The following is a 22,649-nucleotide window of genomic DNA, read 5'->3' as shown; positions in this document are numbered from 1 at the left end:
TTGATAAAAAACGTTCGAATATTTGAAAATGACAGATGATCTATAGAAACAAAATGACATTTTTATATATTCAACAATCGTTTTCTATGAATACTAGCGACTGTCACTTGTCGTCAATACAACGCGTAACTTTTATAATGCCAGCTCTTTAGTAAACTACTGAAAATTGGATTTCCCTACGCTGAGGGTAGTTACACAATCAGTTCGTTAAAAGTCTTCAAATACGGTATTGTCTTGGATCTGTCGCTAAAAAATGAACGCCTATACAATTTAGTTTTCGCATTTCGCTAAAAAAGTACTTTAGCTTTCCAGATAATACTGAATTGTAACAATTAAAGCGATTTCATTTATAAAATCACACCAAATTTTATAATTCATCACAAAAGCTCTAGCGTTCGAGAATTTAGAAAGCTTAATTATTACTTTAACAAATCATTTTAGCTAGAGATTGTTCGCGTTATCAAATATACTTTAATATAATAAATAAGCTTGTCTCATGCAAGTTTTATAAAAGAGATTAATTTAATTTGTTTAATTAAAGATACAATTTCATTTTAGAAAATTATTTATTACTAGAACTTGCACCAGACAACGCTACTTTGCAAAATATATTTTTAAATACGTATAAAGGATAAAATTATACGATACAATTACAATTACATAATTCTAGCTATTATTGTTTTATGAGATAATTATTTAACTCTCTCAGAATTCGAAAAAAATACGTTTACTAATGTAAGATTTTTAAAAGGGCCCGTAATTAGAAATATCGGCATTAAAAGTACCATACAACTTTAACTAGGTACTAAATCGTTTGATCGTGTTCCTTGGCCCTAACATTACTCTAGAATACCTAAACAACTATCTCACTTGAACTGCTGACCGCAGTAGAATTTAAAAAGTACTTACGTACCTAAACTTGTTCCGCCTGTTTGACAAATAGACAAATAAAGAATTTGAGCATAGATACATGAGACGTCAAGACTCGGTCGAAGCCAGGTCATTACTGACGGAAGAATAAAATTATGAAACTAGATAATATAACCAATATTTATACAATAAAATCTCACTAAACGAGCACTGGTTTGCGTTTTCTCTTCTTCCTGTGGTGCGTGTGTCGCGGGGGGTGGGGGGCGCGCGGCGCGGCCGCTGCGGGGGCGGGTGCTATAACCGCTTGAAGGCGGGCGGAAGGCTCGCCGGCTGGTGGAACGGGTGGTACTGGCGGGCTAGGATGTCGCCCTATAACCCAAATGGTACCCTATACATTGGTTATAAAATATGATAGCAAGTTGGCAGCTGAAAACGGATTAGTGGGCATTAGTAAAGCACCGTGTTAGTAATGATGATACTTACAACTTGGGGTTGTTGGTTTTGAGCTTGTTTTATGTTCCTCTCGTTTATCATCAGCTGGTGCGCGGCTCTGGAACAATAACGAGATGCATTATATTCTTTATTCTTAAAAACAAGCTATACTAGGTCACAATTTAAAAAATAAATCGCAAAAACAGTTTATATGTTAAAGCGAATGGTGAGTTGAATTACATTTTCGAGTTCACTATTTTCCGTGGCATTATTTGTATTTAATTGCAAATGATAGAATTTGTGAGCATAAAAGTCTATTTACCTGTCCATCTGCTCCTGCGTCATTTCTAGTGCTTCTTGCATCTCCCTGGATGTGTTCCTCACGAACTCAGGGTCGCAGTAGTCTCCCAAACCTTGCTCAGTTAGGACCTGAAACGAAAAAATATATACAAACATATTAATAGCTTGGCTTGGACAATTGGACAAAAAATATCAATATAATTCAAAACAATGTCCAAAGGTTAAATTGGAAACTTCCAAAAAAGGTTTTTCCACATCCTTTTGCAACTGATCAAATATTTTGCAGGAAGCCGCCATTTTGTTTCGAGATTTCGTTTGATTGGTCCATATTGCATTTGATTCTACTTACTCTCGTAACCAGACTCTCGGCTGATCCGACGACGACAGGTCCTGAGGCATTGTTCCCTCGCGGGCTGCCGGGCAGCGACACCACACCGCGGCCCAGGCTATCTCCGCCTGCAATACCAGTCACAACATCTGTACTGACACTGCAACATCATCCAACTCAGAACCAAAAGTATCATTCGATGCGAACTCCAATCAAAAACTATTAAATTTCAGAGTAAAATAAAACAAAACGTACCTCCATTTTTTAAAACAGTTTCAAAAATTTCTCAATCTATAACTATACTAATATTTTCTAATTCCCAAAAGCTCATAAGCTAGCCTATAATGATTCTTAAAGCGATGATTTTTGATCAGTTCTCTATACATTAACTCTAAATCAATAGTGTCCTCGTGAATTTTTATGATTATTTAAATTTTCGTGCAAATCATACAAAACAAAAACGGTTTTTTTTTTCAAAAAATCTCTAAAAGCTTTTCTAAATCCTCAGTCATTCTAATAATGCACTATTTAGCCCTCCGATGTTAGTTACATGCTAGTTACGATGATGATTTAAACCTGCATCAGAAATCTTTTAAACATTAGTGTTAATTAAAAATTTAGCCTCGAAATGTTAGTTTTCAGTGCAAAATTTTGTGTATTTTTTATTCGTGTCAGATTGCAAAACATGAAATTTGCTGAAGCAGAGTGTGAGTGTGTTAAAATTCTCAGTTGATACCATCAGGTTGCCGTTTGCCTGCAATGTATTCCTGCAAGTTTTGAAGATTCTGTGATGAGAGTTTATTATTCTACATTGTAGAAAGCTTCCTCCATTTAACAAACATATTGGACCATCTCTACTAAAATAGACATTTATTTTTGTAAATTGTATACTAGAAAATTATATATCATAAGACTATCTTTGAAAATTCATAGTCGTAAAATATTTCATAAAAATAGATATTTAAATTGAAATAAGAAAAGACTCTAAGTATAACTAATTGAAAACAATATCGAACTGAACCATGGAGAGTAAGAGTAAGAGAGAAGTAAGGAAGCTCCCTAGTCCGTGGTGCGGGTGGGTGCGGACCTGGGTCGTGCGGCGTGTGGCGGTCTACTAGCGCGGGCGGCGGCGCATGCGGGGCCGCGCCCGACGAGGCGCTGCGCACCATCCGACCTGGCGCGGGCGCGGCGGGCGCGGGCCGCACGCAGCGCAGGCTGCGCCGCTCGCCGCCGCGGCACGCGCGCTCCTTCGCGTGCGAGAACGCGAACGGCAGCTTGGCGGCCGCGTTGTACCCGTACAACGTCATCGTGCGCGACTCCGTGGTCGGCGTGCACTCGCTCGCCAGCAGCGGCGAGATCTTCGGCTGGATCTGCTCGAACGTGTTCGGCGACGGTGTCTTGTCCTCCATGGACGCCATCCGCGGTATCGAGAGCTTCTCCCGGGAGGACGTCGAGTCCTCGGGATGGACTTTCTGTCTCGATACCGTCGCGGGCGGCTTGCTCGCGGTCAGGCTCTCGCTCGGCGTCGACAAGTAGTTGACGCAGCCGAAAGCCAGCCCGATTTGGCCTAACATCTCCGGGTAATTCGACTTTTGATTGCTGTTAGTACGTACCGTTATCCACACAGAAGCGGTGAAAGAAGATGGAAGCGTTAGAAAGGTTATTCGTACAAGAGTGCGGGTGGTGCAAACTGGAAGGTCAGAAAATCAACTACAAAACCACACTTTTGACTACCTTGGTAAATAGTGTTCTTTAGGTCATTTGTGGTTCTTCTGTAATATAAGCATTTATTGTTTAGACTCTGATATGTATTAGGATATGGAACGGATTTATTGTGATTGATTTATGAATTATTTCATTTGAATATTACATTAAATAAGAAATGTATACTCACTCTAGCACTTGGTATATTTTCTCCGATTCCCCGTTGAATATGAGAGGTCTTAGCGGTATTTGTTCTTTTGGTTGTCCATTGGCTCTGTGGCAAATGACATGCAATTAAATCACGTATTGTCCATTACTTACTATTTAAATACTAATTATAATTATAGAGACTTACAGGCTAGGCGTCAGAGGAAGTGGCGGAACTCCATACTCCCGCTGCATCATCGAACTCAAGTGGTTTCCAACACCATCTGAAATAGACCCTTCGTTAGTAAAATTGATTACATGCTCAAACAATTTTGGAACTTGATTCTTTCAAAAACATTTACCGGCCGGTGGGTCCCCATGTTTCCGATGTCTGTGGAAATGTCGGTTAGGTCCATGCCTTCGTATACTCGACCAGACGCCACCAAACAACGAATGGTTTCTCTGCAAGAATGACACCATCATCAAATCCGAATTTAAGAATGAATGTCTACGGATTTCAATTTCTACGTTATCTTTATCGTCTGATGGGAGGTTGTTACTCACCCTGTGCATAGGCACGTCGCATTCTGCTGAAATATCATCCAGGTTCCCAGATATTGCTCTCTTCAGCTCCGGCCCAGCCTCGTGCAATGTCCTCAGTCCTGCCTGCAGCGTCATCTGGTGGGTCTGCTCATCACTCTGCCTCATCTCTTGCTCCTTCCTCTTTTTGAACCTTGTGATTCAGAACATAAGGTTTAATATAACTTACGCAATCAAAATGATCTTAACAGTACTTACGGATTCCTTTGCAGTGCAACTATGCTAAGCTTGAAGTGATATCAAAAAATGTTTTCTAAGAATAGAAAAAATATTATCAGCTAGAAAAGTCTGCAATGATGTCATCTACTATATTCGTATCCGTTATCTAAATCTCAAAAGAGAAAATTTAGATAGCAATAGCCTAAAAAAAATCTAAAGTCGCATATTAAAAAATGTTTTCATGTAAATATTTTTCACTGAAATGAACTAATTCTAAAATTATATTTATAACATAAATATCACAAAAACACAACATAGAACAACGGGAAATAATATAATGGATCAAATCAAAACTGGTTCTGGAATGTTGAAAAACATCTGCATGCTTTTGGATAGCATCAAATTGTAAATGTGGGTACAAAAATGTTTTTATTAAGCTAAATCAAACATTATTTTACTCTTTAATAGCGTCATAGGGACATGCAGGGTAAAACAGTTCGTGAGAACCAATTTACAAAGTTTCGTCAGGCGTTGCTTCGACCGCTATAGTTTATTAGATCTATACTGCAGAGGGTCATGTCAGCATTTGTATAAAAACACTAAAAAAGGGAACATTCTTTCCTACACATACGTATCTGTTGTTACTCACGCGTGATTCCTATGAAACAAAAATTTATTCGTCAGTTTTAACCGAAACAAAATTTAAATAAAACAAAAAATTATAACACGAAATAAATTAAATAACCTAAGTAAATACCAATTCGGCTTAGTTTTTTGAATAAGCAATACGATAAAGATTCATTAAAACCAATACTTTACCTAATTGATAACGCCAATTGGAGACCAGGTGCCTTAAATACTAGGTATGCACTCGATAAAACAATGAAGAATTTTGTAAAATTTTGATGGATAGCTGTATCACCATCCTATAGGTTACCCAGGCTTTATAATTCTGGTCACATCCACCCAATCATTCCTCAGCCTTGGATAACATTACTCGTAGTTGTAAATTTTTGATAAAAAACTGCCTATTAAATTTTGGAAAAACATCTAGGAACCGTTCAAAACAAAAACTGTCTCGAAAATATTTCTCGAATTTTTCTGGAACAGTGTTTCTATCTTTACTAACCTTCTGAAGTAGTCTTGTATAAGGAAAGTAGCGTAGAACTTTCCAACGGTGATCTCGTTAGGGTCTCCTGGTGGAGGCACTACCTGGTCGAGAAGTTTTGGAGAGGTTCGCTTCCAAATCTTCTTGATGACTGCTCTTAGTTCTGTGTTACAGTCATCGATGTTCCCTGTAATATGAAGAATTTGTTAGTCTTGGTCCGAAATTAAAAGCTGTTTGGACTTTTTACAAGTGTCATCTTTAGAATCAAAATAAAAGCAGACAACATCACATACATTGTTCTGAACCCAAAGTAAGTTGCTTAAGCACTTGTGTTATGGAATTCAGATACAACGAAGGTACCACAAACACCCAGACCCGAGACAATGTAGAAATGTGAATTTTTACATTGACCCGACCGGGGATCGAACCCGGGACCTCAAGGCTAGCGACACCTTGAAACCGGTGTGTACGCCACTCGACCACGGAGGTCGTCATTATACATCAACCCTATGATGATAGCGTTTGGAGCTATTTAAAAGTAAAGATTAAATATTTTATTATCTAGGAGTTCCTGATTAAAATAGTAAAAATAAATTCAAATCGGATGAGTCCCTTAAAGAATCAAAAAATATGTACTAATAAGGCAAAAGAAACCTTTTCAATGATTTTAATTAAGATAACTAATCAGATTTAGGCACTGCTTTTTCCGTGATGCCAAAAATCTCTGTCGAATTTGTTGAAAAGACCTTACCCTCTGTTTTAATCTTCAATGATGTTCTAACAACTGCGAAGAGTGTGGCGTTGAACAGAACTGTCCCGTCTGAATTCAGTGGCATGTTCATGGACACCAGACGTTTGCAGGCCACTCGATGAGGACATAACTTGCCAAAACCTATACAGAGATGGAAAATAAATACAGAAATCTTAAATACCCGAGTTTTCCAAGGAGGTGGCAAGAGGAGGCAGGTACAAGAAATTGTAGATTTATAAATTATGAATTGTCAAAGAAGACAATAATGATTTAAAACGTGATTATATATTATGAGTGTACTTACCTAACGGTGGACTTATTTTTCTTAATAATGTAACTACATCTAAATGTTTAATTCTACCCTTTGCGTCTGGGTCGTACTCGCTCCATAATCTGAAAGAAATGACAGTTTTTGATGTAGACCTTAAATTACGTATACATAAGGCTCAAATTAGACAATCTCAAATAGAGAAATCTATTAGTATAAGACTTTACTTACCTTATAAATTCATCTAAGTGGTGTGGTCCCAAAATTGACCAGTCTCTAGTCAAATAGTCGAAATTATCCATAATGACAGCCACGAATAAGTTAATGATCTGTAATAAAGATCAGTATAAATTAATTCCACTGAATTAGACAAGGAAAGAGTGAAGTTCAGGATGCACTAGAAAAAGACGGGAAATATTATGTCGTAGATGACGAAGACGATTTTAATGAAGATGATGATAATTAAGTTGAGAACCTTGATCTAGGTAAAGCTGACTGCTATGACGTTGATAATGGCGTGGAAACTTACCAAGAAAGAACAGAGCACGTAAAAGGAGATGAAGTATGGGAAGGCCAGGACGCTGCCGCAGGTGCCGCCGCTGTCCTCGGGCTCGACATCCCCCTCCTCGTGGTAGTTCTTGTCGCACTTCACCTCGGGCTCCGGGGATACGCCCATCATTATATCCTGCCATGCTTCGCCTAAAGAGCAGATGAGGTCAGTAATTTAGTTCATGATGTCAATTTATAGCAGGCATAGCGGCAGTAAGAAAAATAGAAACAAAATTGGAACTGGTTACATTTTCTATTTTTTTTTTACTTTTACAGAACTTGACCAATGTTCTAGTAAGGAATTGAAACTTAGTGTCGCAGGCACAAAGACAACCGCACTCAGGACAAGCATACATACGCTTGTCCCACACGGGGATCAAACCCTCGACAAGTCGCGCTCAGGGTTTTGGCGTGGTGACTTAAACCATTCTGCTATTCGTGCAGTCTCGACTGTAAGTTATACTTTAACGTTGTAAATGGTATCGTTTTAGCTATAAATCACTGGATGATGTATGTTTTCTGGTATTTGACTCAGTTACTCACCGGTAGCAGATCTGAACAATACTAGAAGCGCTTGAGGGAATGTCTGGAAGTGATTGTTTCTTGTGATCGGTGTGTCGTCATCTATTGCTATTTTTCCGAACACCTGTAAACATTACCCATAATTTTATCTTACCATGCTGGTGTGTACCTAGTTAAGCAGGTTTTCAAGTAAAATTTACAACACATTATGTCTTGTTGATAGTTCGCATCTCAAGCGTCAGATCAAACTTCAGATTGACCTGTGCTAGTGCCCTGTAGCTGTATTTGGAATTTCGATGTGATGACGTGATTATTTTAGTATAATAGGGTAATATTAAAACCTCTTATCTACCTGCATGCCAACGACAGCATAAATGAAGAACAGCATGAGAATAAGGAGGGCTACATAAGGCAAGGCTTGGAAGGACTTGATGAAGGTCCAGAGCAACGTCCTGATGCCTTCGCCCCTGGACAGCAGCTTCACCAGCCTCATCACACGGAACAGCCGGAAGAAGTTTATCGAAGGTATTGAGCTCTCCTGTAATATAAGTTTCAGTTAGAAGTGCGTCTTAGGTCCGTGTCCCAGAATGCAGATCACATTAATTTTTGAAGAAGATTTTTTTTCTTTTATCTACTAATATTATATGAAAACAGGCATTTTAATTATTAAAATCATTATTACTTGAATTTAGTTCACTTGATCTGCATTCTGCAATACGGGCCCATAATTGTAAGTTTGGAAATACATATTAATAATCTCTATTTTTTACACCTGCTTCAAATCATACGGTGGTTACGATGATGATTTCCCGAATAAATTTCAAATATTTTGAGTATGGTAAATCGCTGCTACCTATTTCCTGGTCCTGTACCTGAGAATTATTTTTTAATGAATTGCTCTTATTAACATTTTGTTCGTAAGCATCAGTGACTCTAAGATAATTTAGCACAATTGCTGTTTTAAGCAAATTAGGTACAGCTTCTACTTTATCATTATCTTCTGTGCTAAATTGTGCTTCAATAGTGCTGTGCTTCCTTCTGACTTTAGAGTCTATACCACGAGCTTCTAAAGCAGGGCGTTTATGACTGTGAATGCGAGACTGCTCTACAATTCGTATAGCATTGTCTCGTTTACACACCTTCAACAGTCCTGCCTAGAGCTCGTAGCCCGCGTGCAGGAGTTAGTTTTACATTGATTGTTTTTTCGTTACTGTCCCAAAGTCCATTGCAGACATTTAAAGCATTATTTGTTAGTTGCTTTACAACGATCAAAGCGGCGTCTTTTGTTTTTAACTACTTGTGATTTTGACTACACGTTTTAGGTGATTTATTGAAGACAGCATCTTTTTTTATTAGTACTTATTCTCTAAAATGATGAAGGTTCTATGGATCGACTTGTTTTAGTTACCATTAGTTACTTAAAAATTTAATGCTTCTATACAATTGTTTTGTTAGGTTTCATACATTATTCTACGTCTATATACTAATTTAAATTGTTGTGAACGTCATTTAAGTTTTTACCGTGTTAAATTCTTTCGTTTCCATTATAAAATTCCTTAAATGATTTTCCTTATTTCATTGTTAGGATTCAAGTCAAGATCTGAATTTGTCCACGCGGTACTACTTAATTTCTTTACCAATATAATCTTGGTTCTGCCTTTTTTGGAAGAAGACGACCCAATAAGGATTTCCTAACCTGAATGTCGTTCACATGTTATTACGTCGAGCGTGGAAGCGTGACTTACCTTAACGACGTGGGCCCTTGGTATGCCACTTCCCTGAAATCAACATTCTCCTTCAGTGGTGGCTAAGAGTCAGTGAGCATAGCTGGTCTGTTATTACAACATCGATATATTGTCCATGCTCGGGACAGTAACTGTGCGGTGTGTCTTTTGGAATGACCGACATATAAAAATGGTCTAATTATTTTAGACTTTCGTTTTTTTATGTAACAAAAAGCAAGAAATTAGAAAAGATTGTCAAATGATGTAAACATCGGACGCGTCCACATATAGGACACATTTTGAAAAAAAAATACAAACATATTTTGATCATTCATCGCCAATTTTTATGATCCATTATTGCTCTGCGTCATTTGTGGTTAGGTTAACAATTTCTAGCCTGTCCTAAAATCGGAAATCGGATGAAAGTCCCTCTGTTAATTGGTTCCGATCACATGAAATCCTTAAATATTCACAAAAGTTCTTGACTGGTTTCCCAATCAGAGCCAAAAACGTAAATTTTTGGGCCTAACTAAAACAAGTTTATCTCGCTATGAGAAAGTCAGATCAAATGATGCCAATGCATCTCAGTCATTCCAAAAGCACCGCAGCACAAGTGAGAGTGTACTAGTTGTGTGTCTATACGAGTGCGCCGTGCCGTTACCTGGTTTTTGAGTTCGTTTACTTGGGAGACGACGATGTCAATGATGCTGCCGAGCACGATGATGAAGTCGAATGTGTTCCACGCGTCACCGAAGTAGTTCTAGATTATATAATGTTATTATTATTTATTTTACACAACTACGGTAAAGAAAAACGAAGTGGGAAATGATTTTATTTTACCAGTGAAGTTAACATATAGCCAGAATTCTTTAAATAATAAACATTATTATATTCGTGTAACATTCTTCTGATTTTATATTTAACTATCGAAAGCTAACAAAAACTGAAAATCTGTGTCTATAGATCTAGTACAGTCATACGCAGCAAGAATTAAACATCTTACTGAAGAACAAAATGTTTCAAAATCGTATTTTTTTAAGAAATTTTGGGCTGTTTTTAAATCGACAGACTGACCTTAAATCTAAAAGCAGCCAATTTGAAGATAAACTCAAGAGCGAAGACAGCAGTGAACAGCATGTTGAGCAGGTCGAGCGCCTTGCTGTACTCGTGGGGTTGGTTGTGGTACTTCATGGCTAAAGTGATGGTGTTGATCATGATCAGCACGAAGATCGCGTACTCAAAAGGCTGTGACGTCACGAACCACCACACTTTGTATTGGATGCGATGCTTTGGGATATATCTGGAATTGTGGGTTCGGAGAGTTTAGTATTTAGAGTACAGATGTAGCTGAGAGTGGAGATTTTTTTGTGATAAACTTAGAACAAGATTTTTTTGAGTCAATGCCTTCTTTTGTCGATGTTTTTGGTGGCATTTGAGGATACCGCAAAGAAACAAATCAGTCGACAAAAAAGTGTCATTGTAACGGGGTGAATAACAATACGGTACCGTACTGATTTAAGAAAAAATAGCTAAAATCAGTCAAAAATTTTTAGCAGTTTTAAATGTTTGTTATGTAATTGTCTATCTTACCTTCTTATTGGTTTGGCTTTCAATGCAAACTCGATGCAGTTCCTCTGATTCTTATCTAACTCACAGTTTTTATATTCTTGCTCTCCCTCGTTTTGGAATGTCACTATGACGAAACCGACGAATATATTTACCTAGAACATTTAGCATGCCCATAATTGTTTGCTGTATACATTAAATAAATAGAATATATTCGAAGTACAATTTGCATATATGCTACTTATACATATTTTTATTGCCATGGTAATTATACCATTAATCGGAAAGCACGCTGAAAAAGTAGCTAAGACTCCAAATATTCGGTGAGCTGTGACTACTTACCATAAAGAAGGCTATTATAATAATATAAATAATATAGTAGGCTGCAACAATTGGACGGAAGTTAGTTATGGGACCTCGGTCTTCAGCATTCGAATCTATAGACACGTACAACAACCTGAAACAAATATAGTAAATCATATCAAAACTTTAACCATTAATTACTAACATAATACGAAATTTAAAGTATTAAAAATTGACGCCCAACATGGGACTTAGTGAAGGCACAGATTTCCTGAGTTTCATAAACCTTTCCATATCCCACAGTCAAACCACTGAACTGGTTTTGTGGGATATTGTATTGTATTACCAACTATGTAATGTTTTAAATTCAATAAATAAAAAATAAAATATTTACAAAGGTTCAGAAGTTTTACTTCTGTAAGTGATTTGTAAATAATGTACTCGGTAGCCAAGCTCGCTGTTTCTTGTGGCGTCATTCGACAAGATGACATACATTCTTTGCGAATTTGTTAATAATTTATAACTGAGTGGAGTGACAGTACGGGTATAGAAGAATACATATCTATATACACAACATACATACCCTGGCCATCCTTCAAAAGTGGACACAGTAAACAGTGTAAGCATTCCCTTCATCACGTTATCAAAATGGAAGTCGTTCCGTTTCCATTCTCTATCTCTCACCAAATAGTTGCGGTTCTCAAACACTAAATATGTCCCCCTGAAAAAATACAGCACTTTGTAAAGATGACTTTCAATTTTATTGTTGTGGAATTATTTTTCTAGATTTTCCTTCAATAATTTTACTGGAGCAAATTAATGATAATTCTTTATTAAAGTCCAAAAGGTCTAAGACTTTAAGTTGATCATTGTTTTAGCATAAGACGTACATGATTGTACTACATACAATAATTCAATGCATTACACACGAGAGAAAACAAATTCACCAACCATTGATTTCAATTCGCTATTCCGAAAATTAAAACAATAAAAAAAAATACACTTACTGACACTCATCCTTTGTCATTTTAGAAATATCATTACATCTAAAAAATTTGCCCTGAAACAAAATCTTTGAGATTAAATCAATGCCACGTCGAATATATTTCAGCTAGCCCACCAATACCCATTGAAGTAACATCAACAGTTGCAGAAGTGAGATGGCGCTCTACGTTATGTTTGCGCTATCTCTCCCCCACAACTACATCAGTATTAGTTAATGAGTGTGGTGGGCCTCAGGTTAGTTCCATGCCACATTTAGAAGTGTTGCAGCCTTAAAAGTAATGAAATTGTACCCAATACAATGAACCCATTTCTCATGATGGCAATTTAGAAAAGCATCTGTTTTATGCCAAAGTTAAATGATTGTAATGTGTCAGTGATCCCTTCATCTTGAACGCTTACATAGTAAGGGCCAATTCATGTTACTTCAGAGTAAAGTGCGTCAGCGGTAATCAAAGAAGCAAATTCATCCATATTTCAATGACATAATGACCATTTTCCTTTGCTTCTGCTGTAGTATGAATTAATTCTATACGAACGAATATGTTTTAAATCATGCAACATAGAATACAGAAGGATACGATTCAAACTTCATGCAGTTAAGGGTCTTCTAGCTCAGTTTCCAAATATTTTTCTTAAAGTCAGTCTAAGGCCATTGAAAACCGACTGTCTACACAGTGCAAAGTGGCAAGTCACTCGCAGTAAGGGTTTTGCGAGAACTTTAGTGACGATTTTGGCATGCAAGGGCCAAAAAATCAGCGTTTAATTTTTTGAAAAATGAGCTTAAAAGATGTCACAAGAAGGTAACAAGCACATAAATCTCACCTTAAATAACTGTACACCAACCACAGCGAACATAAATTGTAATAAATACGTAACTAGCATTATATTTCCTATTGTCTTAATAGCTACTATCACACACTTCACCACATACTGTTAACGGATAGTTAGTCGTCAGGGCATACGTTACCAAGGGAAGGGTCCAGTCCAGGTACCACGCACCCACGGATACATAGGGGACAAGCAGAACAAGTTTAATCACATCGGATATTTTACAAGGGCATACGGAACTAAGGTTAGATCCTCAGAAACGCCAAGGTAGGGGGGATGGTTATGTTCTAACACAGGTTATATTAGTCATCTAATAATTGGTCGTTGGTACACCTTTGGGTTGTATTAATATCATGCTGCTAAAACGACATTTATAAATGGATATTGCTGATATTTCACTATTGGACTCTTCAGATTGAATTCCAGGACAAGTGTCCATGGTGATAACGAAATTTACGACAAAGATGTATTCTTAACTAAGCACATCACAACAGATTTTATAACGAAAAGTGTACCGAGCTCTCTGAGTAAATAGGCCAGGAGCTCTTAACATCAAGTGATCATTAGCACAAGAGTTAGTTCAAGCTTTAATACATCTGTATAAAAAGTATGTGTTCAAAGTAAAAACCTCCCAGAATTGGAAAACCATTTATTTGTGTTCAAAAAATCTCTCAAAGTTAGGTAAAATTTTTTTGGGGAGAAAAATATAAAGTGTCCCAAAAAATCATGAGAAATGAGTAGGAAATAAAGAAAGGAGTGTACCCAAAGGTGTATTGGAAAGCTAAAGTGGTCTGTGTATGTGTTCACACGTGACTCAAGACGTACGGCGTGGCTTCTTGCCCCCTACCTTGAACATTTGGACTCCCATGACCGCAAACATAAATTGCAGTAAAGACGTAACCAATAATATGTTGCCAATAGTTTTGATGGCAACGATGACGCATTGGACTACGTGCTATAATCACGGAAAACATATATCAGGTTCTGTTCTTGTAGTAAATGAAACTGGCAGTTTCATTATCCATAGGATTTTGTTTCTAACAATCAAATTTTACCCAATATTGATTTATTAAAACTTTATTCAGTTTACAGTATAACTTAAAGTATTTTAATTTGTATATATAATATCTAAAAAAGGGTGACTGACCTTAAGGCCCTTGGCCCTGTTGATGGCCCTTAAAGGTCTCAGCACCCTAAACACTCGCAATATTTTCACCACCGATATACTACCCGACCTGAAAGTGCCAAAAACAAGTTGAATGAAGAAGTCATATCAACAAATATTCTTAATGAACAAAAGTTTGCAATCATAAAAATATCATCGTAAAAAAAATAATCATCAACAAAATGTTTAGTCAGTGGATTCCATAAAAGTTAAGGTAGGAAATATGCATGGCAGTGAAATATCTATGGCTGAATAAAGAGGAAGATGATACAGTTCTCATTGACGTACTTAAAACTCATAGAGATAAGTGATACGCAGACGACGAGCATGTCGAGCACGTTGAAGGCGGATCTGAGGAAGGCACCCTGGTGGAGGATCAGGCCGTACGTGATCAGCTTCAGGAACAGCTCCAGTGTGAAGATGCCCGTGAAGAACACGTCGAATTGACTCAGCAACTGGAAAATTAATAGGAATTGAATAGATTTCAATGAGACTCCAAGCTATCATCACTACCGATTCTGAAACCTTCTGCTAGGATTCTTTTTCTTGCCATCCTCTTCCAGAGTTTATTTCCCGTCGCTTGCACCCTACTTAGCAGGGTGTGTCTGTGTACTACTACATATTTGGTATTGGTGCAATGGGCATGAATTTATGCCTACCGTTATCTCATCTAGTCATCAGTTTACCTGGATTCCGCAATCCAAGTCTAGAACTTATCAAGGATCGCAAAATAAAATCACAAGGCCTATGAAGTTATATTTACCCAATTCCTAAACCCATTTTGTACAGCATCGAGCGGGTCCTCAGCGGCCAACATGGCGGACGACAGCATGATGCACACGAGGATGATGTTCCCGAACGATGATGATGACGACATCTTGTAGCAGAACACCCGAAACCTGGCATTCATGAACTTAGTCAGGATTTAGAAATAGTAGCCAATGGGCTGACTAAAGGAAACACACCGAAACAGCCAAGGCGCCAAATGGTTTATGGTTTTTTTTTTATCAGCGCAAGCTTTTTAGATAAAAAAATACGTTTTTGGAATGAGTGAAAATTTTAATTTGTCGTTTAATACGAGAATATTTAATAAAAGTAAAAAAATATTACTTTTTAATATTTGATTTATCTGCAATAAACAGAATGTTAAAAGTTTTTGAGTAAAAACCTAAGTGTGTTTCCAAATAAAAATCACATTTAAATAGGTACACATATCTATACACATGTTACGAAAATCAGTGATAAAAGCGCATGCATTAAATCGAGCAAAATAAATATAATACGTCACGGTTTAAATTCGCATGCAACAAAAAAAAAAATTACTCCGTCATTTTTGGCGTATAGTTTTTACTGATCCAGCGTGCATCCACGTATACATAACCATGCAGAATATAGTATCGTAAACGCTATAAGCCAATTATTGACTTTAAATATCAAAACTGTTGACAATCTAAGGGATTTCAGGTCATGCTTTGAAAATCCTACCATCTATACAATCAGACCTAGATCGCTAATGGGAAACACAGATTCGGTACCCACTATACTCATTGCTGGTAGAAATTGTTCTTTTAATTTTGATTACGCCACACATAATGGAGGTTACAATGTTCGTGCACTTGGGCAAATGAGTGAAGATCTGGTGTTGGAAACGGTACTCGAAAACGAAGGCTATGAAATCATAAATTTTGAAGAATTAAAATTCTAGTGGAAATTATAGTTTAATTGAAATGAAAAGAGAAGAGAAATTGAAGGAGAATCCGAGATTTAGACTCAAGATACTTACTTAAATCTATTTTTTGAAACCAGGACAGTTAATAAGGAAGCTTCTCGAACAGGGTGGTGGATAGACTACAATACAATACAGTTTCCAACAGACACAGGGACAGTCACAATCTATGATGTAACGCTCACTGCAAGGACAACACAACGCCAATCGACACAATGAGACATGGGTACCAGCAGGTGATGAGGGTCATCACCATTCACCTGTTCGTCGGTGAGAATATGAAGAAACTACTAGCGTTCGGTATAGGCGGCGTTTGATTTGGCATATTCAGTTCTGAGACACGCCGTGGTCTGGCCGTTACCAGTGTCCCCTCTTCTTCAGACTGGCCACCATCTTTATGAAGGAAAATTACAGATATTTCTACACTATCGTCTATAACTAGATTTATTTTAATCCTAAGTTTACCAGTATCGTTACTATTGCTATTGACCATGCCGAAATCCCTGTACCTAGAATTCCTATACTAAATTATCAAGTAATTATTATAATTAAAAATTAAACGCAAACACAAGTGTGGAAAATAGCTATATGGTGTGTAAATGGTAAATAATAAATAATGTTTTTTTTTTTAATAATTAATTAAGTTAAAAGAAGAGAAAGACGTAAGGCATAAAGTAGAAAACTTTTTGTCTTTGATAGCTTCAATAGAAACGTCCTTGTCTATTCCAATATGAGAATCGTGCTTACGACGCATAAATACAAACCGTATGAATTATACTTAACGATATAAATTTATGAGATCATATGATTCTAAAAACCTACACTTCATAAGGAATTGAAAAAGATGGGACTTTTAAACAATGGCATGGAAAAGCTAAACGCCATAAGCACGTCAATACCATCAAAGACAAATAAAACAAAATACGTAAAAAAAGAACATCTAATAAGTCTGTTAATCGGCGGCGACTTCGGCCCTCCCTAACCTGTTGGTCTTAGCAAATATGAAGAAGGAGGTTGCATCAGGGATAGGTTTCTTAGTGTCGCATATATCAACTTCGGAGAGACGACGCGGCCGCGCCGACGAGGTCGTGGGCTTACGTTTCAGCCGCGGTTCTTCATCCAACTCTGTATTCACTGTTTTTTGTTGGTTAGCTTATTGTAATAGTTTTCGATCACTCCCTTTACCATCGCTTGAGGGTTAGAAGTTTGGCTCAAATCAAATTTAGTGTCTTTGTATAATTTTATTTCCATCACTTATGAAATTTCCTTTTCATTCCAATAAAACTTGTGAGGTTTTATACTACTTTTTTTGTCAACCATACGATTATTCTTACCAAAACTATTTAATTAAAACAACTGATCTCATTGCGATTTCGATGTGGGATTTAGTCACAAACAAAAGAAAACTAAAAGTTTCTTCAACTTGAGCCAATCCTCCGTAACAACAGCCTTATACCTTAACTTAAGTATACCTATATGGTTCCTCTGATGTCCCTCCATCATCTCCTGGTCTTCCCCTCTCTCTTGCTCCTCCTCAACTCTTTCGATCGCTTCATTCTCTTCGTCAACTATTTCATCCATTTCTCCTTCTATATCCTCTTGTTGATCTCCTTCAGAACCTGTTTCTTCATATTCTCTTTCAGAGCTAAAATTATTATAGTGATAACATTTTTGTATTAGGCCTTACTTGATTTCTATGATATAACTATTGTTATAATGAATAATACTTACTTGTCCGTAGTATACATGTCATCATCATGTATATACTCATCATCAGTGTCTATATGAACACCTTCTACAGCAGCCACACTTCCACCTTCCTTTTCTTCAGGAGCCTGAACATTAATATCATTAGAATTGGAACCATAACCACTTAGCGTTATAGTCGAAAATCCAATAAAACTTACCCCTTCTTCTTTTTCTATGTTTGTTAACGATTCCGCATCTGCTAAGTTGTCCACAGCAATAGCCAAGAACACGTTCAGTAGAATGTCTGTACCAACGATTGTTAAGGAAAAATTATTTGTGGGGCAAAATATAATTTCAAAACAGCCAGAAAAATTGCATCACTCTTATTTTATACATACCCCTGCTATAGGTAGCAGTACAATTCCTACATCATTAAAGCATGATAAAAGTGCAATAAGTGACAATTTAATTAGCAGTTTAAAGCGGATGTCGAATTTACCTCTAAGTTCTGAATTACTTGAAATTAAGTTATTTGGACAAGAAACCCTTATATCGTATGACTATTTAATAAAAATCAAATATGATGTAAAGGATACAGTTGCCGCAGATGAAGAGAATGATGAAGTAGATGCAGGCGAGGATGCCGAGCGTGCCGACGCCGCCGTACGCCTTGATGCCCTCGTACATCACTGCGTTCCAGTCCTCACCTGTTAGGATCTGGAAATCATTATTCCTTATAATAGTGGTTTTGGCAGAAGTACTCGACATTGCATAAATGTGTAATAAACCTCCCGTTTACATAACAATCCTTTTCGTAACCATAGGTTCAAATTAAAGCAGTTGTCATTCAAAGAAAGTGACTAGTTAAAGATACTGCTCTTCAAGAGTTGGAGAGGCCCTTAATTACGGCGAAAAATATTTCATACATAAAAAAATACTGTATCTACTGTCGATATGAATAAAGTAGAACTTCCTGTTTACCAGGATTATTACCTGAAAGACAGTCAGCAAGGCCTGCCAAAAGCAGTCAAAGTTGTGCCGATCCTTCTCCTCAACTGGATCGTAATTGAACTTCCCTCCGAAGACCTGCATGCCCAGCAGCGCGAAGATCATGATGAAGAGGAAGAGCAGCAGCAGAAGAGAGGCGATGGATTGGATCGAGTTGAGAAGTGACGCTACGAGGTTGGAGAGGGAGCGCCAGTATCTGAAAACGTAGATTTCACGTGAAAATAATAGGAAAATGACTTTCATTATTTCTCCTCGTATAAGAATTGATTGCTAAAGAATGCTTCTGAATTTAGACCTTGCATTGAGTTTGAATAAAACATTCAAACTTAATGTTAAAAGTATTTCTTTACTAACTTTTTCTCTCTATCACATTTAAAACATATCGAGTTGTTCTTTATTATTTTATAGAATCAAGATGATTTAATAGAGAAAGGGATTCTGCCATTAACACACACAGTCATCTAATCTTAACTATACTAATGTAGACTTACTTGGTGACTTTGAAGACCCTCAGAAGCCTGACACAGCGCAACACAGAGATACCGAGGGGAGGCATGACCTCGGTCTTGGTGAGGACCATCTCACTGATGGAGCCGACCACCACGAAGCAATCGAAACGGTTGAACAGAGATACGAAGTAACCCTGGAATGGAGACAAGTGATGAGCATAAGGTCTATTCATTATGTACCTAGAAATTAAGTACAGTTTTTGATTTATAACGTGTTTTTGGACAATGAATCAAGTATAAACAAGTCATTGTAAGTATAAACATAGATAGGTATTTTTTTAACAATTTTTATAAATGTAACTCCAAAATAACCAGCGAATTTACTAATTTCATAAAGAAATTGCAAGTAAAATATAACATTTTATATGATACATACTTGTAAACCCAAACTGTACATCTTGACCAGCATCTCCAGGGTGAACAGGGCCACGAAGAAAGCGTTGCCATATTCTTGGAACAGGTCCAACCACTCTGGTTGTCTGGAAATTTAATAATTGCATCTTGTACTTCTTCCTATATGAATATTCCGCATTCTTGTAAATCCTAACTTCCTAGCTATTACAATTACTCAATCACTACTATCATAATTTTCGATGGTAACAAATATGTTAAACAATTTTTATTTGTGTGCTAAAGTAGAAACATATTGACAAGTGCAACAGTTACTTAAAAAGGCTAACACAGAAAAAAATAAAGTATGAGCAAAATTCTAAAAATAAAACAAAAAATTGTAAGTTTGAAATTATGGAATTACAGTTAAGGTTTATATGTAGATGAAACACTGTAGGTATATTTTTACTTAATTTACATTATCTATAATAATATTATAAAGAGGAAACCTTTGTATGTTTTTATTGAATAGGTTCAAAAACTACTGGACCGATTTAAACATTTATTTTATCATTACTTAGAGGGATTCTTCCGAATCCGTATAGGCTATATTTTATCCCGGAAAATAAGCTTAAAAATAAATATCCACCCGTGCGAAGCCGGGGCAGGTCGCTAGTTTGGTATAAATATCTGTCAAGGCAACTGTTTTATTCTTAAAATTATCTTTATCAATACTTACTGATAATGTTCACTGGCCAGCACCACTGTGTTTAGGAACACCAGCACGATGATCAGCCAGTAAAATGTCTGAGACTTCACAGCTCGCCTACACGCGCGCTTCATCCGACGGTTCACCTGAAAATATGAACATATTTTGAATTTCTTTTTGTCATCTACTCAGTGGTAATATGATGGAAAAAAGTGGTCTTCATTATGTTGTTAAAAAACGTTTACTGTAAGCTCGTATGGTAGAACTTCTTGGTTAAGTAAAAAGTCTGCGATAGTACAACAATTTAGAATTTTATTTTCCATGTGCTACTCACCTTGTCAAAATCTTTCTTCCAAACTTTACCGATGGCTACTTTCTGTTGTTCTGTAGTTTCTATTCCTAAGTGGTCCGTCGAGTCGTGCTCGTTTTGCGTTGGCCCTGTTGAAATGAACAAATATGTTAAGCTAATCAAATAAGCGTGGTTCTTAGCCTTGTCATCTAAAAAAAACGAGTAAAAAGTGTACAAGCATAGAACAATTAAAAAAGGATATTAACAGATACATTCAGTGTATTTAGTTTACCCTTGGTTTGGATGCTTTCAGCCCTTTATCACTTTGCATTCCTAACTCACCTATTCCATAATCTCTATTCTGATCCACTGGGTCATGCTGGTCTGCTAAAGGCTCCAGATACTCCGCCTGGGTTATCCAATCCAGGTAGCCTTTCAAATCTTCTTCCAGCTGCTGTTTCTCTCGAAGCTTCTGGAAGTCACCTCTGTTTTTTGCCTTTTCTCTTTCTTTGGAGAACTCTCTGAAATTGGTGTATTTTTTGTTAGATGTATCGTTATTTTGTAAAAATAATTATTTTTACAAAATATATTGTTTTTTGTGTTGTTATATATTGTTAAGTTATTTATACTTTTACTTTTTCGTTGAACAATCATTAAAACTTGACAGGCATTCAGGGTTCCTTTTACATATATGGCGAAGAGAGAAAGACTGAGACTTACCCGGACAACACACCGAGAATTAAGTTCATGACAAAAAAAGCTCCCAGGATGACCATCGATACGAAATATATCCATTCCCAGCTGTTGCCCATCGCGTCTTGAATCTGAAATAACCGCGGAATCTAAATAATTAATTTCGGAGATAAGAAATACATTCTAAATTTTTCTACTAAGCATCTGGGATAAAAATATGGGCACGGGTACCATTGTTAGAAATTTTAAAATTGGACTAGGATTTGCCAATAATTTTCTCACATCTTCTGGTTTTTTCAGATTAACTTTACCCAGAGGTATTTCTCCTCTTGATTCCACTTACATTATACATAACATCAGTCCAGCCTTCAAGCGTGATGCACTGGAACACGGTCAGCATGGACAGGCCGAAGTTGTCAAAGTTGGTGATACCAAAGTTGGGGCCGATCCAGCCTTCCCTGCACTCCATGTCGTCTCCGATCATGGAGCAGTTGAAACCGTTGTCCAGGTCACACGGGTGAGGGGTGTCCATGATCTCATCTGGAAGCGGTGCAAGTAATTGTTGTTGAATTCGATTGAGTGATTGAGTTCGTGGGAGGTATTTTTTTCTGGTAATTGTTTAATTGGTATGGTAATGAAACTATTTGGAAAGCTAGATTTCCTTCATGTATTTACTATTGATTATGAGATCATTAGAGGAATAAAGTCATATCATATTTTTTACGTCTTCTGCAGCATATGCGATAAATCCATGCTCCCTATCTGTTGAAGTAAGCAAACAAAAAGAGGAAAACTGAATTTTAAAACGTGTATAGTGAATGTTTACCTGTATATTTATTAAAGCAGCTCTTATGCATCTTGCCGGAGAACAGCTCCAGACCGATGATGGCGTAGATGATGATGACGAAGATCACCAGCAGTGCGATGTGCAGCAGTGGCACCATCGCCTTCAAGATCGAGTTTAACACGATCTGTAGACCTGAAGGTAACAATAGATATTATTTGAACACTGTCTATTAGAATACTATCTATGTACTGTTTTGGTTCTTCGAAGTTAAATTTTTTCTGGGTTTTATAATTATTCAAATGATTATAAAGATAGTCGATATCAATAATTATCATGAAGCTTTTCGAAATATAAAGAAGGAAAAATATTTAAAAGGTTTGCTATCTGCATTTTTTAGTAAGGAGTTACCATCCTTCAGTAATAACGGGGGGAGGATGCTTATAGATATAATTGATTAAGTTAAACTTACTTGGCACGCCCGAGACCAGTCGAAGTGGTCTCAACACCCTGAATGCTCTTAAGGCTTTCACGTCGAATGCATCCTTAAATATACTCGATAACACTGTGCTAACCATCCTGT

General features: G+C 37.0%; 1 protein-coding gene across 7 annotated transcripts in view; it reads right to left on the bottom strand.

The window, feature by feature from the left end:
* Positions 1-110: 110 nt before the first annotated feature.
* LOC113497967 (muscle calcium channel subunit alpha-1-like) overlaps positions 111-22,649 on the bottom strand; it is a 68,728-nt gene continuing 46,189 nt past the window's right edge. The window contains exons 7-49 of one of the 7 annotated variants that reach the window (XM_026877817.1): positions 22,539-22,645; positions 22,109-22,261; positions 21,626-21,822; positions 21,310-21,413; positions 20,932-21,110; positions 20,635-20,738; positions 20,331-20,446; positions 19,638-19,740; positions 19,244-19,395; positions 18,738-18,948; positions 18,341-18,461; positions 17,963-18,048; positions 17,787-17,890; positions 17,528-17,700; positions 17,039-17,189; positions 15,093-15,228; positions 14,618-14,784; positions 14,312-14,399; positions 14,012-14,119; positions 12,339-12,391; positions 11,915-12,052; positions 11,371-11,485; positions 11,053-11,183; positions 10,537-10,762; positions 10,124-10,222; positions 9,484-9,516; positions 8,091-8,276; positions 7,760-7,862; positions 7,197-7,366; positions 6,899-6,996; positions 6,704-6,792; positions 6,400-6,540; positions 5,670-5,835; positions 5,190-5,198; positions 4,346-4,514; positions 4,144-4,243; positions 3,990-4,065; positions 3,825-3,908; positions 3,665-3,702; positions 1,952-2,058; positions 1,625-1,731; positions 1,354-1,420; positions 111-1,239 (exon numbers count right to left, since the gene is read on the bottom strand). In XM_026877817.1, the coding sequence (XP_026733618.1) occupies positions 1,165-1,239; positions 1,354-1,420; positions 1,625-1,731; positions 1,952-2,058; positions 3,665-3,702; positions 3,825-3,908; positions 3,990-4,065; positions 4,144-4,243; positions 4,346-4,514; positions 5,190-5,198; positions 5,670-5,835; positions 6,400-6,540; positions 6,704-6,792; positions 6,899-6,996; positions 7,197-7,366; positions 7,760-7,862; positions 8,091-8,276; positions 9,484-9,516; positions 10,124-10,222; positions 10,537-10,762; positions 11,053-11,183; positions 11,371-11,485; positions 11,915-12,052; positions 12,339-12,391; positions 14,012-14,119; positions 14,312-14,399; positions 14,618-14,784; positions 15,093-15,228; positions 17,039-17,189; positions 17,528-17,700; positions 17,787-17,890; positions 17,963-18,048; positions 18,341-18,461; positions 18,738-18,948; positions 19,244-19,395; positions 19,638-19,740; positions 20,331-20,446; positions 20,635-20,738; positions 20,932-21,110; positions 21,310-21,413; positions 21,626-21,822; positions 22,109-22,261; positions 22,539-22,645 (5,140 nt within the window). In that variant the 3' untranslated portion in view covers positions 111-1,164. Of the gene's footprint in view, positions 1,240-1,353; positions 1,421-1,624; positions 1,732-1,951; positions 2,059-3,664; positions 3,703-3,820; positions 3,909-3,989; positions 4,066-4,143; positions 4,244-4,345; positions 4,515-5,189; positions 5,199-5,669; positions 5,836-6,399; positions 6,541-6,703; positions 6,793-6,898; positions 6,997-7,196; positions 7,367-7,759; positions 7,863-8,090; positions 8,277-9,483; positions 9,517-10,123; positions 10,223-10,536; positions 10,763-11,052; positions 11,184-11,370; positions 11,486-11,914; positions 12,053-12,338; positions 12,392-13,158; positions 13,267-14,011; positions 14,120-14,311; positions 14,400-14,617; positions 14,785-15,092; positions 15,229-16,315; positions 16,449-17,038; positions 17,190-17,527; positions 17,701-17,786; positions 17,891-17,962; positions 18,049-18,340; positions 18,462-18,737; positions 18,949-19,243; positions 19,396-19,637; positions 19,741-20,330; positions 20,447-20,634; positions 20,739-20,931; positions 21,111-21,309; positions 21,414-21,625; positions 21,823-22,108; positions 22,262-22,538; positions 22,646-22,649 lie in introns of those variants that run through there. The other 6 variants (XM_026877818.1, XM_026877821.1, XM_026877820.1 and 3 more) reach the window with 6 other exon arrangements.

This window comes from Trichoplusia ni, chromosome 10 (genome assembly GCF_003590095.1).
Source record: "Trichoplusia ni isolate ovarian cell line Hi5 chromosome 10, tn1, whole genome shotgun sequence".
Classification (NCBI taxonomy): Eukaryota; Metazoa; Arthropoda; class Insecta; order Lepidoptera; family Noctuidae; genus Trichoplusia; species Trichoplusia ni.
The sequence above is the reverse complement of the archived record's forward strand: the minus strand, read 5'-3'. Positions and strand labels throughout refer to the sequence as shown.